General features: G+C 33.5%; 1 protein-coding gene across 1 annotated transcript; it reads right to left on the bottom strand.

Moving 5' to 3' along the window:
• Nucleotides 1-3,167: 3,167 nt before the first annotated feature.
• LOC134696803 (uncharacterized) lies at nt 3,168-7,067 on the bottom strand. The gene is made up of 2 exons (XM_063558757.1): nt 6,519-7,067; nt 3,168-4,152 (listed from the first exon to the last, which is right to left on the bottom strand). Exons 1-2 carry the CDS (start codon nt 7,032-7,034, stop codon nt 4,111-4,113), a joined length of 558 nt encoding a protein of 185 aa, XP_063414827.1. The 5' UTR covers nt 7,035-7,067; the 3' UTR covers nt 3,168-4,110.
• Between the last annotated feature and the right edge of the window lie 5,913 nt (nt 7,068-12,980).

Consider the following 12,980-nt stretch of genomic DNA (forward strand, 5'->3'; position numbering starts at 1 on the left):
TGTATTTAAAATGCAGCAAAACAGATGGATTTTTTTATAAAAAAACCCCAGCTCTCTTTATTATTATGCAATGGTCGATAATTATAAAAAATACCATATAATGATCATTTATCATTGCTAAAAATTTAACTATTCAAAATAGTTATATATGTTTCTGTCAATATTGTTGAATAGTGACAAATAATTTACTCCAAGAGGAGAATTCGAAAGTCAATCACGGCAAACAAATTTTGCAAAAATCAAAGGTTATTTCTTAAATATCTAGTTGATTACGATAATTGAGCAAATAGCCAATAAAGGGAAACAGTTGAATATATTTTGATGACTTCATTTCAGTAAACATTTGAACACATAGTAGAAGGACCGTAATTTTTGTGTGCATCAGTAGCATTAAAACAGGTGAGTAAAGTGCAGCTCCATTTGAAAATAGGAATGAGAAGATAATATCACCTGTTCTATAGTGTAAAACAAATCATAAATCTAAATGGCTAAGAAATTTATCCTGTAGAACTTAAACTGGTCAAAACATTTACTAAATTTTATCACCGGTATAAGGAAATAATTAGTAAATATAACTCAACATGCAGACATCTTATACGTTCAGGTATTTCACATCCAACATTTTATGGAAATATTCTTTATAAAGCACAAAAATGTCAGTATTCTCCTCAGAAACTAACAAAACCTTTAAATAGACTTATTAAAAGGGGATATAGTTACGATACTGTTGTCAGGTCATTAAAGATTGCATATTTTTGCTTTAACATTGATTCACGGATAGGGTCTTTGCATCGGAACTAAACACATTTATTTAAAAAAAAACAGTTGTTGGCATGACACGGGTTATGTTCTTCTCATATATTTTATGATAGTATAATACTAAACCCCTAACGGGAGGGATTGTACCGATATTCATATGATGAAGACATAATCTTTCAATCAGTTTAATTGAGGTCTGGAGCTGGCATGTCAGTTAACTGCTAGTAGTCTGTTGTTATTTATGTATTATTGTCATTTTATTTATTTTCTTTTGTTAAATCTTTTGACATCGGACTCGGACTTCTCTTGAACTGAATTTTAATGTACGTATTTTTATTCTTTTACTTTTCTACATTGGCTAGAGGTATAGGGGAGGGTTGAGATCTCATAAACATGTTTAACCCCGCCGCAATTTTACGCCTGTCCCAAGTCAGGAGCCTCTGGCCTTTGTTAGTCTTGTATGATTTTAAATTTTAGTTTCTTGTGTATAATTCGGAGTTTAGTATGACGTCCATTATCACTGTACTATTATGCACATTTTAGGGGCCAGCTGAAGGACACCTACGGGTGCGGGAATTCTTGCTACATTGAAGACCCATTGGTTGCCTTCGGCTGTTGTTTGCTCTATGGTCGGGTGGTTGTCGCTTTGACATATTCACCATTTCCTTTCTCAATTTTACAATAGTTCAAGTTAATGAAAATGTAGATAAATACTTTACCTGTTCATGAAGATCTAGGAGGCATGTGAGGTATTTATTTGAAAGGTACTCGTCCAGTGGTCTGTTCTTTATATTTAAAACATCTTTCTGTTTATCGGAATCAAGTCGCGAAACAAAAAGGACCAATTTTGGCCATAATGTGTTGTACTCAGTTTCGGAAATACAACCTGTTGTATTATGACTTAAATATTTATTTTTATATTCTCGTAACATTTGAACAGCCTCTTTATCGTTTTTCGATAGGGTACAGCAGCATATTAAAATGACACTGGAAAGGCTGATATCTATGTCACTAAGATGAACAGGATTAGCGGTATATTTACAATGACACGTTTTGTTACAGAGTCCTTGTTTTCGAGAAAACAACTTTTTCCATTGGTAGGACATCAAAGGCGCCCATGCAACAGGGTGGTGGCAGTTGATTTGGTCCTCACAACATAATGCAATTCCATGCCATATGTGAAATAGAGTGTGAATCACATTTTGACTATTGATAAATTCCTGAAGGGATCTAAACCCACCAGTTGTATAGTCATTCTCAATCTTTCGTTGAAACAAGGGAGTCACAACTTCTAAAATGACAGCTCCAACCACCATATATCTACGTCGATCTTCTCTATCCATCCTGCAATCAAATGAAGTAAAAAAGTGTAAATGTATAGTGATTAAAGTTTTGTTTCTGTTGCATATCTTGAGATATTAATTATTTAGGAGATATACATTTTGTTTTCCTTAATGATAGAAATCTTAAGAAATCTAATATGAGACGGACATCATATGTATTAAAAAAACGACATTACCTATGATAAACCATTCATTTGAAAAGTGTGTACCTGGTAAAAGATTAATTCAGAAGTGCATCTCTGATGATAAATTATCATAAATTATATCCTATAATTTTTATTTAGGTTGTTGTTTACACAATAACAAAAAAGAAAGTAGGTTACATTAAAAAAATTGTCAGCTTTAGAAAAAAATAGATGTTAAACATACTAGTTTTTGTATGGGTGAAAATAAATCACAAATATATTGTTATCTATACACTTATTATATCTCATTATAGCAACAACAAAAAAAGAAGTAGGTCAAATATATATAAAATGTCTGATTTGAGCTGGTGAGTTATACAATCCAAAGTTTAAGTTTTGAATTACTTTTGATATAAGATGTAATGTATCTAAAATATTTGATAGTTAATTTATATTATCCCACTATTCTTACCTTTGCTTTGATTACATCATTTCATTAAATTGTCCTTCATCTTTTTAACACAACCTTGAGCTAAATATTCTGGAAATTTCATTTACTATTTATAGTACCATACACATTTTTAAAGATCTGATGAAACTTGGCTTTAAATTAAAGAAATTCCGTTTGCTATTTTTAGTACCATACAAATTTTTAAAGATCTTATGAAACTTGGCTTAAAATTATGGAAATTCCGTTTACTATTTTTAGTATCATATAACCCATCGTATGATACAAGTTTCAGGTGAAAAGTTGAGGAGAGAAATATAAAACTAATATCGAAAAATTCTAAATTTGTTTTCAAATTCAGATTTTATGAATGAAGTTTTCTACTTATCACCTGAGAAATATACATACGGATATTACTTTCCTTACCAGTCCAGACTTCGCAATTGAAATAAAACATCTAGATGACGGAGATACTTCCAACCGGAACTACGTCACCTACATGCTTTACTCTACCTGTACCCCAGTTTTGTTTTTTCTATTTTTTCAGTAACCTTATTACTACTATAGAAAATTACGTGGGGAGGTTGGGTGGGTAATTATCAGGTGGTAAGTAGAAAACTTCATTCATAAAATCTGAATTTGAAAACAAATTTAGAATTTCATTTCATTCATTTTCTACTTACCACCTGAGAAATATACATACGGATAGATTACAAAGCCTTACCTCTCTGGTGGTAGGGTAATTTTCTATGGCTCTGCGTCTCTTCATCCTGGGTATAATCTTTACTTTATACCACTTGTTCATTTTTAAAAACATTCTTCTGTACACTATACAATATTTACAATGTCTTTATTTTTTTCTTCTTTTCTTTAGTCTTTTTATCTTTTTTTTTTTTCTTTTTTTTTTCGAACTGCACATTACAGTTAAAATATATCAGTCTTTTGGTTGATTTTAAAAACAATCTGTTATATACACATCAGGATAAAACCTTAACATCTACATTTCTCAAATAAAACTTGATGAAAGTTGTATCAGTAGACCAATCAGCGGACTCTAAAATACTCTTCATACTAGCCCCATTGAATAAGGCCCATGAAGGTCCAATTGCTCTCGTACTGTGAGCTTTAACTTTAAAATCTGTATTTACATATGCCATTTTGATGGTATTCACTAACCATCTAGAAATTGTTTGTGATGTAACCGGTTTGAATGGTTTAACCGTTGAAAAGAAAAGTTTTCCTTCATCTTTCCTTGTTTCTTCTGTGCGTTTCAAATAAATCGCAATGGCTCTTTTAGGATCCAATTTTTTATTGTGTTCAAAGTAAGGCACAAAAATTTTAGTTCCATAATGATTTGGTCTATCTTGTTTTGATAAACCTGGTCTCAAGAAAACAAGTTCTTTCTTCTGAACATTCACAAACCCCTCTCCTATCCTCAATGCTTGTAAGTCTGAGCACCTCCTGAACGTTGTGATTGCTGTAAGAAAAACCACTTTCTAATATCAGCTTTCAATAAAGGTTCAAAAGGAGACTTTTGCAACATGTCCAACACTTTTTGCAAATCCCATTATGGGACTAAATTTACTTTAGGCGGTCTAGAATTGAAAACCCCTCTAAGTAGTCTAATAATATAAGGATGTTGCCCAATTGGAACATTATCTATTGGAGATAGCAAAGACGATAACATTGACCTATAACCTGCTATAGTACGGTATTGTAAACCTGAAGTGTACAAATGAGATAAAAAATCTGCACATTCTGCTAAAGTAGCTGCATAGGGATCTTTTTCCCGTTCACTGCACCAACTATGAAATCTTTTGAATTTACAAGCATAGTCTTGCTGTGTGCCAGATCTCCATGATGCTCTGAGAAGCTTTCTAGTTTCTCTTGAAAATCCCTTATTTCTGAAATTTTTGTGGAGAGCAGCCAGGCTGTTAGCGTGAACACTTCGGGATTTGGATGGTAAATGTTTGATTTTGGTTGATACAGAAGATTTTGCCTTATTGGTAGTTTTATTGGACTTGCTACTGATTTTTGAAGAAGCTCTGTGTACCAATGTCTTCTTGGCCACATTGGAGCTATCAGAATTAGTCGACAATTGAATTGACTCATGTGTTTTAGTACTTTTGGAAATAGACATATTGGTGGAAATGCATATGCCCACATTTTTTCCCATGATATCGCCAGAGCGTCTACTGCTAGAGCACTGGGATGAGGTATCCATGCACAAAACACTGGTCTCTTGTGATTGTGTACTGAGACAAACAAATCAATTGTTGGTTCTCCACACATTGCAAACACTGATTGAACTATCTGATTGTTCAGTGTCCACTCTGTGGGTTGTATTTTGTTTCGAGACAGATGATCTGCAAGAACGTTTAATTTCCCCGCTATGTGAGCTGCTCTGAATGTCAGATTTTTCTGAATAGCCATTCTCATTAGACACCATGTCTTGTAACAAAGGTGTATTGACTTGGTGCCCCCCTGTTTGTTTACATATTGAACGACTGTTGTGTTGTCGCATTTGAGTAGCACATTTTGATTTTGTAATTGTGGTAGAAACTGTTGTACTGTTCGAATTACAGTTTCCAATTCCAAGAGATTTATGTGTTGTTTCGGTTATTGAACAGACCAAAAACCTTGAAAAATCTGATTGTTCATGTGACCCCCAAACCCTGTCTTTGAAGCATCTGTTGTTATTGTGAGGGTTGCCGACCACTGATGTAATGATTTGCCCTTGGTAGTGTTTGCTCTGTCCAACCACCAATTCAAATGATCTTTTAGGTGTTGAGTAAATGGAATTCGATAAGTAAGATCTCTGGTGGATGGTTTCCAGAAATGAAGTAGATGTAATTGGATAGGCCTCATATAAAGTCGTGCATTGGGGATCAATTCTATGCAAGACGCTATCAAACCCAACAACATTAGATAATCTCTTGCGGTATTGTGTCCCTTCATTAAGCTTATCACTAACATTTCTAATTTTAAAATTCTTTCCATAGTTGGAGAAACTATCTCCTTCTTGAAATTGAACAATGCCCCTATGTAAGTGATCTCTTGTGATGGGATAAGAGAAGATTTTTGAAGATTTACTATAAATCCCAGTTTTATCAGAAGATTGAGTGTTTTCTCTCTGTCTGAAATTAGCATTTTCTCTTGAACATTCACTAGCAACCAATCGTCCAAATAAGTTGCTAGGCGTATGTTTTGAATTCTCAGATGAGCTGCTACTACCGTAACTATTTTTGTGAACACTCGAGGTGCTTGAGAAGGACCGAAACACAGAGCTACAAATTGGTAACATTTGCCTTGTATGCAAAAACGTAGAAACTTTCTGTGTGTTTTGTGAACTGGAATATGGAGATATGCATCTTTCAGATCGAGAGACAACGCCCAGTCTTGGGGTTTTACTAGATTCAAAACTTTTGTTAAAGTGTCCATTTTGAAATGTTGCTTCCTCAGATACTGGTTGAGAGGTTTTAAGTTTATCACAGGTCTTAAATCGCCTGTTTTCTTTGGAACCAGAAAAAGTGTACTGTAAAAACCTTGATGTATCTCTGTTTGAGGTACAATCTCTATTGCATTTTTTTGTATTAAATCTTCTACCTCTGCTAAAACAATAGGTAGATTCCTCGCATTGACAGAAGTGTGTTTTATACCTGTCAAGTGAGGAGTTTCTTGAAATTCTAATTTCAAACCCTCTTGTAAAGTTTTCAGTACCCATTGATCGTCGGTTATTGAAGAAAATGTTTTAACCTCCCTCCCACTGGTATCTGAGGCAACAACATTAGATTTTTGGCGTCAGGAACTATACTTTTTCTTCACATTAGAGAAAGAACTTACCCATGGTTTGGTAGCTTGCGTCTGTTTACCAGATGACTTGAACTCCCCAAAGTTCTTCTTTGGTATCTTAAAGTTACTGTCAAATTTAGGCTTCTTCACAAATGTTGACTCTGAAGTAACTGTAGCCGTTGGTTTTCTCTTACCTAACTGTGAACCAACTGTAACTCTTCTATTATCAGGTAAAACTTCAGCTAATTGCTTATTTCTGTCAGTTTTCTCTTTCATTTTGGTATCAAACTGAGATCCAAATATACCATCTGCTGTTAATGGTAAAGTCACAATTGTGTTAGCATAGTCTCTTAGTTCATTTAGACCTGTATCATACATGGTAGCACGACGACGTATCATGTGGTGAAAAGCGCCAGTTCTCGCAGTCAGATCTAAACTGTTGGTTGACAAAGCAAATATGTCTCTTACATTCTGAATTGCACTATCTAAATTTGGTGAATCAGATGTTAAATTATCCAATAAATTTCCACTTGCTTGTTGCAAATAACAAGTCGTGATCAATCCCATGCGGGCCGCAACTTGACCCTGATAAGCCAACCTTTCAAGTGACTTTAAATTCTTGGTAAATAAACTTGGGACTCTGCCAAAAGCAGCCTTTGGACCATATCTTTTCATCAGTAAACTTTCTACTGTATTGTCCATTGTCGGTACATTAAAGTATTCTTGACAACTTGCATCTATTGGAAAACTCAGTTTATAATTTTCCTTATAACTAGTGATTTTGTGAGGAGTCTCTGATCTCCAAGAACCACGTAAAACATCAATTTGGTTTTGTTCTAACACTAAACCTGTTTTGTCAGTCTTTAACGACGTATAAGCATCTAGACCAAACTTGTCACCTAGTGTATGACTCACAGAACTATCTTGCTTTTCTGTTTCACAAGATTTCTCATTTCTGTTACCTAAATATTTCTGGAACCTGTCATGTTCACCAGATTTATCTAAAACTGATCTACTGTCACAAGTATTGACATCTTCATGATCAGAATTTCTAGAATTCTCAGAGCCCTCTGCACTGAATAAAAAGCCACTATTTTGACGTTCTGAATCCGAAATTCGAACAGATAGTGTTTCAATATCATCACCGCTATTTTGGTGCTCATTAATAGCACTATTCAACGGGATAAGAGGTCTGCGAGCAGCACTAAATGCCTCGACTGTGACCGTATTTTGGTTCTCATGTTCTGACCTTGGAACTTCATTTCCGGTGTCAGTACACTTGTTTTGAAGTAAATCCAATAATTTACCCATTGTTTCAGTCATAGAATTGACTTGTTTGTCCTGTTGTTCAATTCTTGTCATCATACGACTTTCTAAGTCTGACAAATTGTCTTTCTTGCTACGAGAAGAAGTACGTTTCTTACCTTTCTTCCCGGGAGCGGAAGTGACTTTGTCGGAGGCCATTGTATTATCCTCTAACACAGAAGAAGTGTCTTCCTCGACATAGGCATCCGAGCCTTCACTTCTCATATCTTAAACTTATATAAATTAAATAACTTTGAAAATATTTTTTAACGTCTGAACTCTTGGGCGCAAAAAATAAAACTGGGGTACAGGTAGAGTAAAGCATGTAGGTGACGTAGTTCCGGTTGGAAGTATCTCCGTCATCTAGATGTTTTATTTTAATTACGAAGTCTGGACTGGTAAGGAAAGTAATATCCGTATGTATATTTCTCAGGTGGTAAGTAGAAAATGAATGAAATGAAATTGTGTGCGGCGGTGACAAAATTAATATTCACTATGTGGTCAAAGTTTTCGAAATATTAACAACTTACTTTAACTATCCTGGATTTCTTCTTAACTTGGACAGATGCTTGTTTATGGTGATAAGATATTATTCAGAAGTACATTTTGTAAATAAAATGCTGTTCATCTGTATTTTACTCATAAATGGACTTATTGTTTTGCCAATTAACAGAGCTTTCACTTTGTGGTTACAATTTTTTAAAATTCAATAATTTTCTTAAGATATCTTCGATCACTACCAAACATGGACTGAAACTTGTTTATGATCATGTGATAGTATCCATAAGTATATTTTGTAAATAAAAATCCTGTTTACGTATTTTACTTAATATACATTTTTGCCAGTTAACATTACATTCACTCTGTGGTTAAATTCGAAACAATTTTAATAACTTTCATTAACTATCCTGGATCTGTACCAAACTCACACAGAAGCTTGTTTATGACCAAAAGCTAAAAGAAACTTTGGTAAGAATATATTTCCTGGGTTTTTTTCCCCGCATATAACTGGACTTCCAGTAATCATTACAAACAGTCTGCAGTTTAAGTTTTTAACACATTTGTAAGATTGATAATCTATCCTTTGTTTTTATTTCATTAACTGTACATCATTAATGAGCATTCTTCTATCACACTGAAAAAAACCACCAGCAAAAGTAAGCAATACAGAACCATTACGAATGTTGCATTTAATAATGAAAATGCTAAAAACAAATAAAAGAAGTCAAGACGTTTGATAACTATTAACACCAATGGGTCGATGCTACTACTGGTGGAAGTATCGAACCCGAGGTATCACCAGCCCAGTAGTCAGCACTTTGGTGTTGACATGTATATCAAATTATATTATCATTCTATTGAATTTCCTGTTCACAAAACTTTGATTTTTTCGAAAAACTAAGGTTTTTCTTATCCCAAGAATAGATTACCTTAAAGGAGGGACGAAAGATACCAAAGGGACAGTCAAACTCATAAATCAAAAACAAACTGACAACGTCATGGCTAAAAGTGAAAAAGACAAACAGACAAACAATAATACACATGACGCAACATAGAAACTGAAGAATAAACAACACGAACTCCACCCAAAACTATGGATGATCTCAGGTGCTCCGGAAGGGTACGCAGATCCTGCTCCACATTTGGTACCCGTCGTGTTGCTCATAAATCCAGTAAATAGTCTAATTCGGTAGATCACATTAATGAAAGGGAAGGGGACTGTAGTTACGACGTAAGGAACATATCCGATAACATTTGTGAAACGTATTTTAATAAGCATATTTAGAACAACTTTTTTTAAATTTTGAGTCCTCAAAGCTTTCAGCTTTGTACCTGTTTGGCTTTATTATTATTTTTCATTCTAGCATCAAAGTTGAAGTGTTTTTTTTTGTTTTTTTTTTTATCTCGTATTATGTTGATATTGTAAGATGCAAGATCATATATATATATAGGTGTACTCAATGACTTTGATATAATTCATTGGCTCAGATTCAAGTTGATTCAACACTATCATCAAAATGATTTGTGACAATTTACTACTTTTTTAATTCAGTAAACACAACGATTCCTATGCATTTCTTTCGCTTGTATGTGTCGTGTTGAACACTACATTAATACATCAACTGATGATGCAATTTGGAATTTGTTGAAAGCATAACAAACCCGGCGCTGAACATTTTTCAATTATATTCTTGGCAGTAGTAAGTTGATGAGGGTCTCACTCTGCATATTCTTATGTATGTACATTTTCTCTTAATTATTCGCTATTGGTGTAGTTCGTGTATCTCAAAAAGAAAATTAAAAGGTTATTAGTTTAGATAAATCTGCTTCATATTTAGACCTTTTTTCTTGAAATGACTACTGATGGTAGGTTAAAAACCAAAATTTATGACAAACGGAATGATTTTAATTTTTTCTAAAGTCAACTTTGTATTTCTGTGTAGCAACATCCAAACGGCACCAGCATATGGTGTATATGTGTCTCAATTGATACTCTAGAGCTAGCTCAAAGTACGTTGATTTTGTCATTGTTCGAGGTTTTATTTTCCTCATGCATATTGATAAATAGCTGGATCGAAGTCATAGCTGTTGAACAGCTGATTCAACATCAATTACACAAGGTATTTCTCTTTTTAAGACTACTGATTTAACTAATTTCTTTTAGAAACTAAGAATCCTTTAATTGATACTAGTATTGCATTTTGTCTAGTTTTGCCTTAGTTTATTAGTTTACGTAAAGACATAATTTGTTTATTTAGCCGTTCACGGTTTTTTTTTAAATTCATCAAAGTTCAGTTATCTAATACTCAGTGCTGACCTATGTTTCATTGATAAGTTAAATATTAAGTTTTATGTACAAGTCAAGTTTGCTTAAAGTAATGACATTTAATGTTACAATTGTTTTGCCCTAGATTCGCATTACGACAATAAATGTCTCTTAATAGCTGCTTAAGGTAGAAGTATTTAAAAATTCTAAATAAAAAAAAAATTAGAACAGCTGATCATCACAAAAATGACCTCAGGTATAGCGAATCCCTAAATGAGTGACATATAATTATTTGAATATGCATAAATAAATCTAAGGAAGAACCACACCACCAAAAATGTTTTTTTTACAAACAGTAAATGAATACGAATAGTTATTGGCATTAAAGAGTTCTACCTCGAAAACAGGTTTTAAAATTCTTAGCCACGTTAATCCCTATAACTTTTGTTAATGGTTATAAATATAGAAAAATGCCAATGAGACAACTCCCTACTACTCATACATCATAGTCAACCAAATAAGACCCCAAAATGACAAATATGAAACTATTAAAATGAATGCGTAAAGCTGATTACGTCATAATATCGTCTTACGGACATTGATATAGGAAGATGTGGTGTGAGTGCCAATGAGACAACTCTCCGTCCAAATAACAATTTTAAAAGTAAACCATTATAGATTAAAGTACGGCCTTCAACACGAAGCCGTTGTTGACATTGATTCTATTTCCCATGTGAGTAGTTACATGTAGATTTATTATTATGTATTGGATACCAATTTCCGTGGTTTTCGTTGGAACAGGTGTACCACGAATTCAAATGTTTAACGAATTACAAATTTTCTATATGCTATGTATGCAGACATTGACAAAACCACGAAAAGGGACAGGCGCAAACATGCCGCGGGGTTAAACATGTGTTTTGAGATCTCAACCCTCCTCTAAATCTCTAGCCAATGTAGAAAACCCAAAGGCACAACAGTACGCACAGTCAATCTCAGTGATTTCATATTTGGGCTATTATACCAGAGAATTGATGTTAAATCATAAATGTTCATGTGCACTCCAAGCTTCATATAGGCAATTGTCTGCTAAAATACAAACTATATGTCGTCTTGGTACAGACAAGAATTCAAATATTCGATGACTTTTGACATACATGCATATTTTTTTGGGAAGAACTATTTCATAAGTTTTAAGACGCGCGTTTGCACTTGACATTAAGTGGTTTACAGTTTTAAGCTCCATCGAATTATGTCCAGGCTAAAACTGCACTTAGTATTCAGATTTTGAGTGACATAAACTAATTTTCTTTGTGAAATGATGCATATGTGGGACTATAATAGCTTTCCAATAACTGATATTGGACATATTTTATCCTCAATTGTTATCCAAATCACCATAACATTCATGATTGATCAACACTTCAACTTCGTAAACTAATAACCTTCTAAAAATATCAGCAGCTCCTCTAAGTTGTACTTTTTAAATACAACTGATTCTCAAACCACGCCTCTTTTTGTGAAATATATAATATTCATAGATGATTAATTTTGTTTACGAACTGGTATCCAGATATGATCTCTTTGTTCCATATCGTAGAGATATAACTTATGAATGCTACCATTAAATACGCATATGTATTTTTGTCTAGATGAAATCTATGGGAACCCTAAAGTCAAGTTAGGGATAGTTAAGAATATAGTGTAAGCTTTAACTCTAAGAAGCTCAGGGCATACTTACGTTGAAAATATGCCTCCCAGACCTATATTTGACCTTTAAAAAATAGAAGTGCATATACACTTAATTTCGATTCTAGGATATTTCTTTTTTCAAAACTTCATAGTAAAAGTGGAACAGTGTTAGCCTTTAAAAGAAAACGGAGGTCCTTTCGGAAATTGCATTGTAGATATTAACAGAAATTAAACCTGAAGTAATCACGAATTTAGAAATCAGATAGAGTTAGACTTACAGCAAATTGAGCATTATCGACGTAACCAGTGACACAAATATAATCTAAAGGTCAACTTATAATTATTCATGACAGCGTCCAGGATCAGTAGAATGATATGTAATGTTTCATTTATCTATGTCTCCTAAGTAATAATTTGTTGAAAGCACGAACTTCAGTTCATTCAAAAAGAGAGTTTAAAGATATAAAATTAGTATTCCAACTTAAACGAGAAGCTATTGCCATTGCAATAAACGAAAAACAATAACAACAAAAAACAAAGTCGTCTTAGATCCCCTACATTTGTTGCTTGCTTTAGTGTTTTTTAAATTGCAAATGCAGTAACATTTTTAATGTTATAAACTAGACAGTGATTCAAACATGTATATCTATAATAGTGAGATTTTTTCAACTTTATAATTGAACCGTTGGACTTGGTCATATTAAGACGGAACAGAATCTTCGTCTGTCATGTTTCATGTTAAATGAAAC

This window comes from Mytilus trossulus, chromosome 14 (assembly GCF_036588685.1).
Source record: "Mytilus trossulus isolate FHL-02 chromosome 14, PNRI_Mtr1.1.1.hap1, whole genome shotgun sequence".
In the NCBI taxonomy this organism is placed as follows: Eukaryota; Metazoa; Mollusca; class Bivalvia; order Mytilida; family Mytilidae; genus Mytilus; species Mytilus trossulus.

What these genes read in the sequence shown, in the direction of transcription:
- LOC134696803 (XM_063558757.1), bottom strand. Translation starts at nt 7,034, where the DNA reads ATGGGATTGATCACGACTTGTTATTTGCAACAAGCAAGTGGAAATTTA. An exon ending in CGCAAGCTACCAAACCATGG is followed by an intron (nt 4,153 to 6,518) that starts GTAAGTTCTTTC and finishes TTTTTCTTACAG; the next exon opens with CAATCACAACGTTCAGGAGG.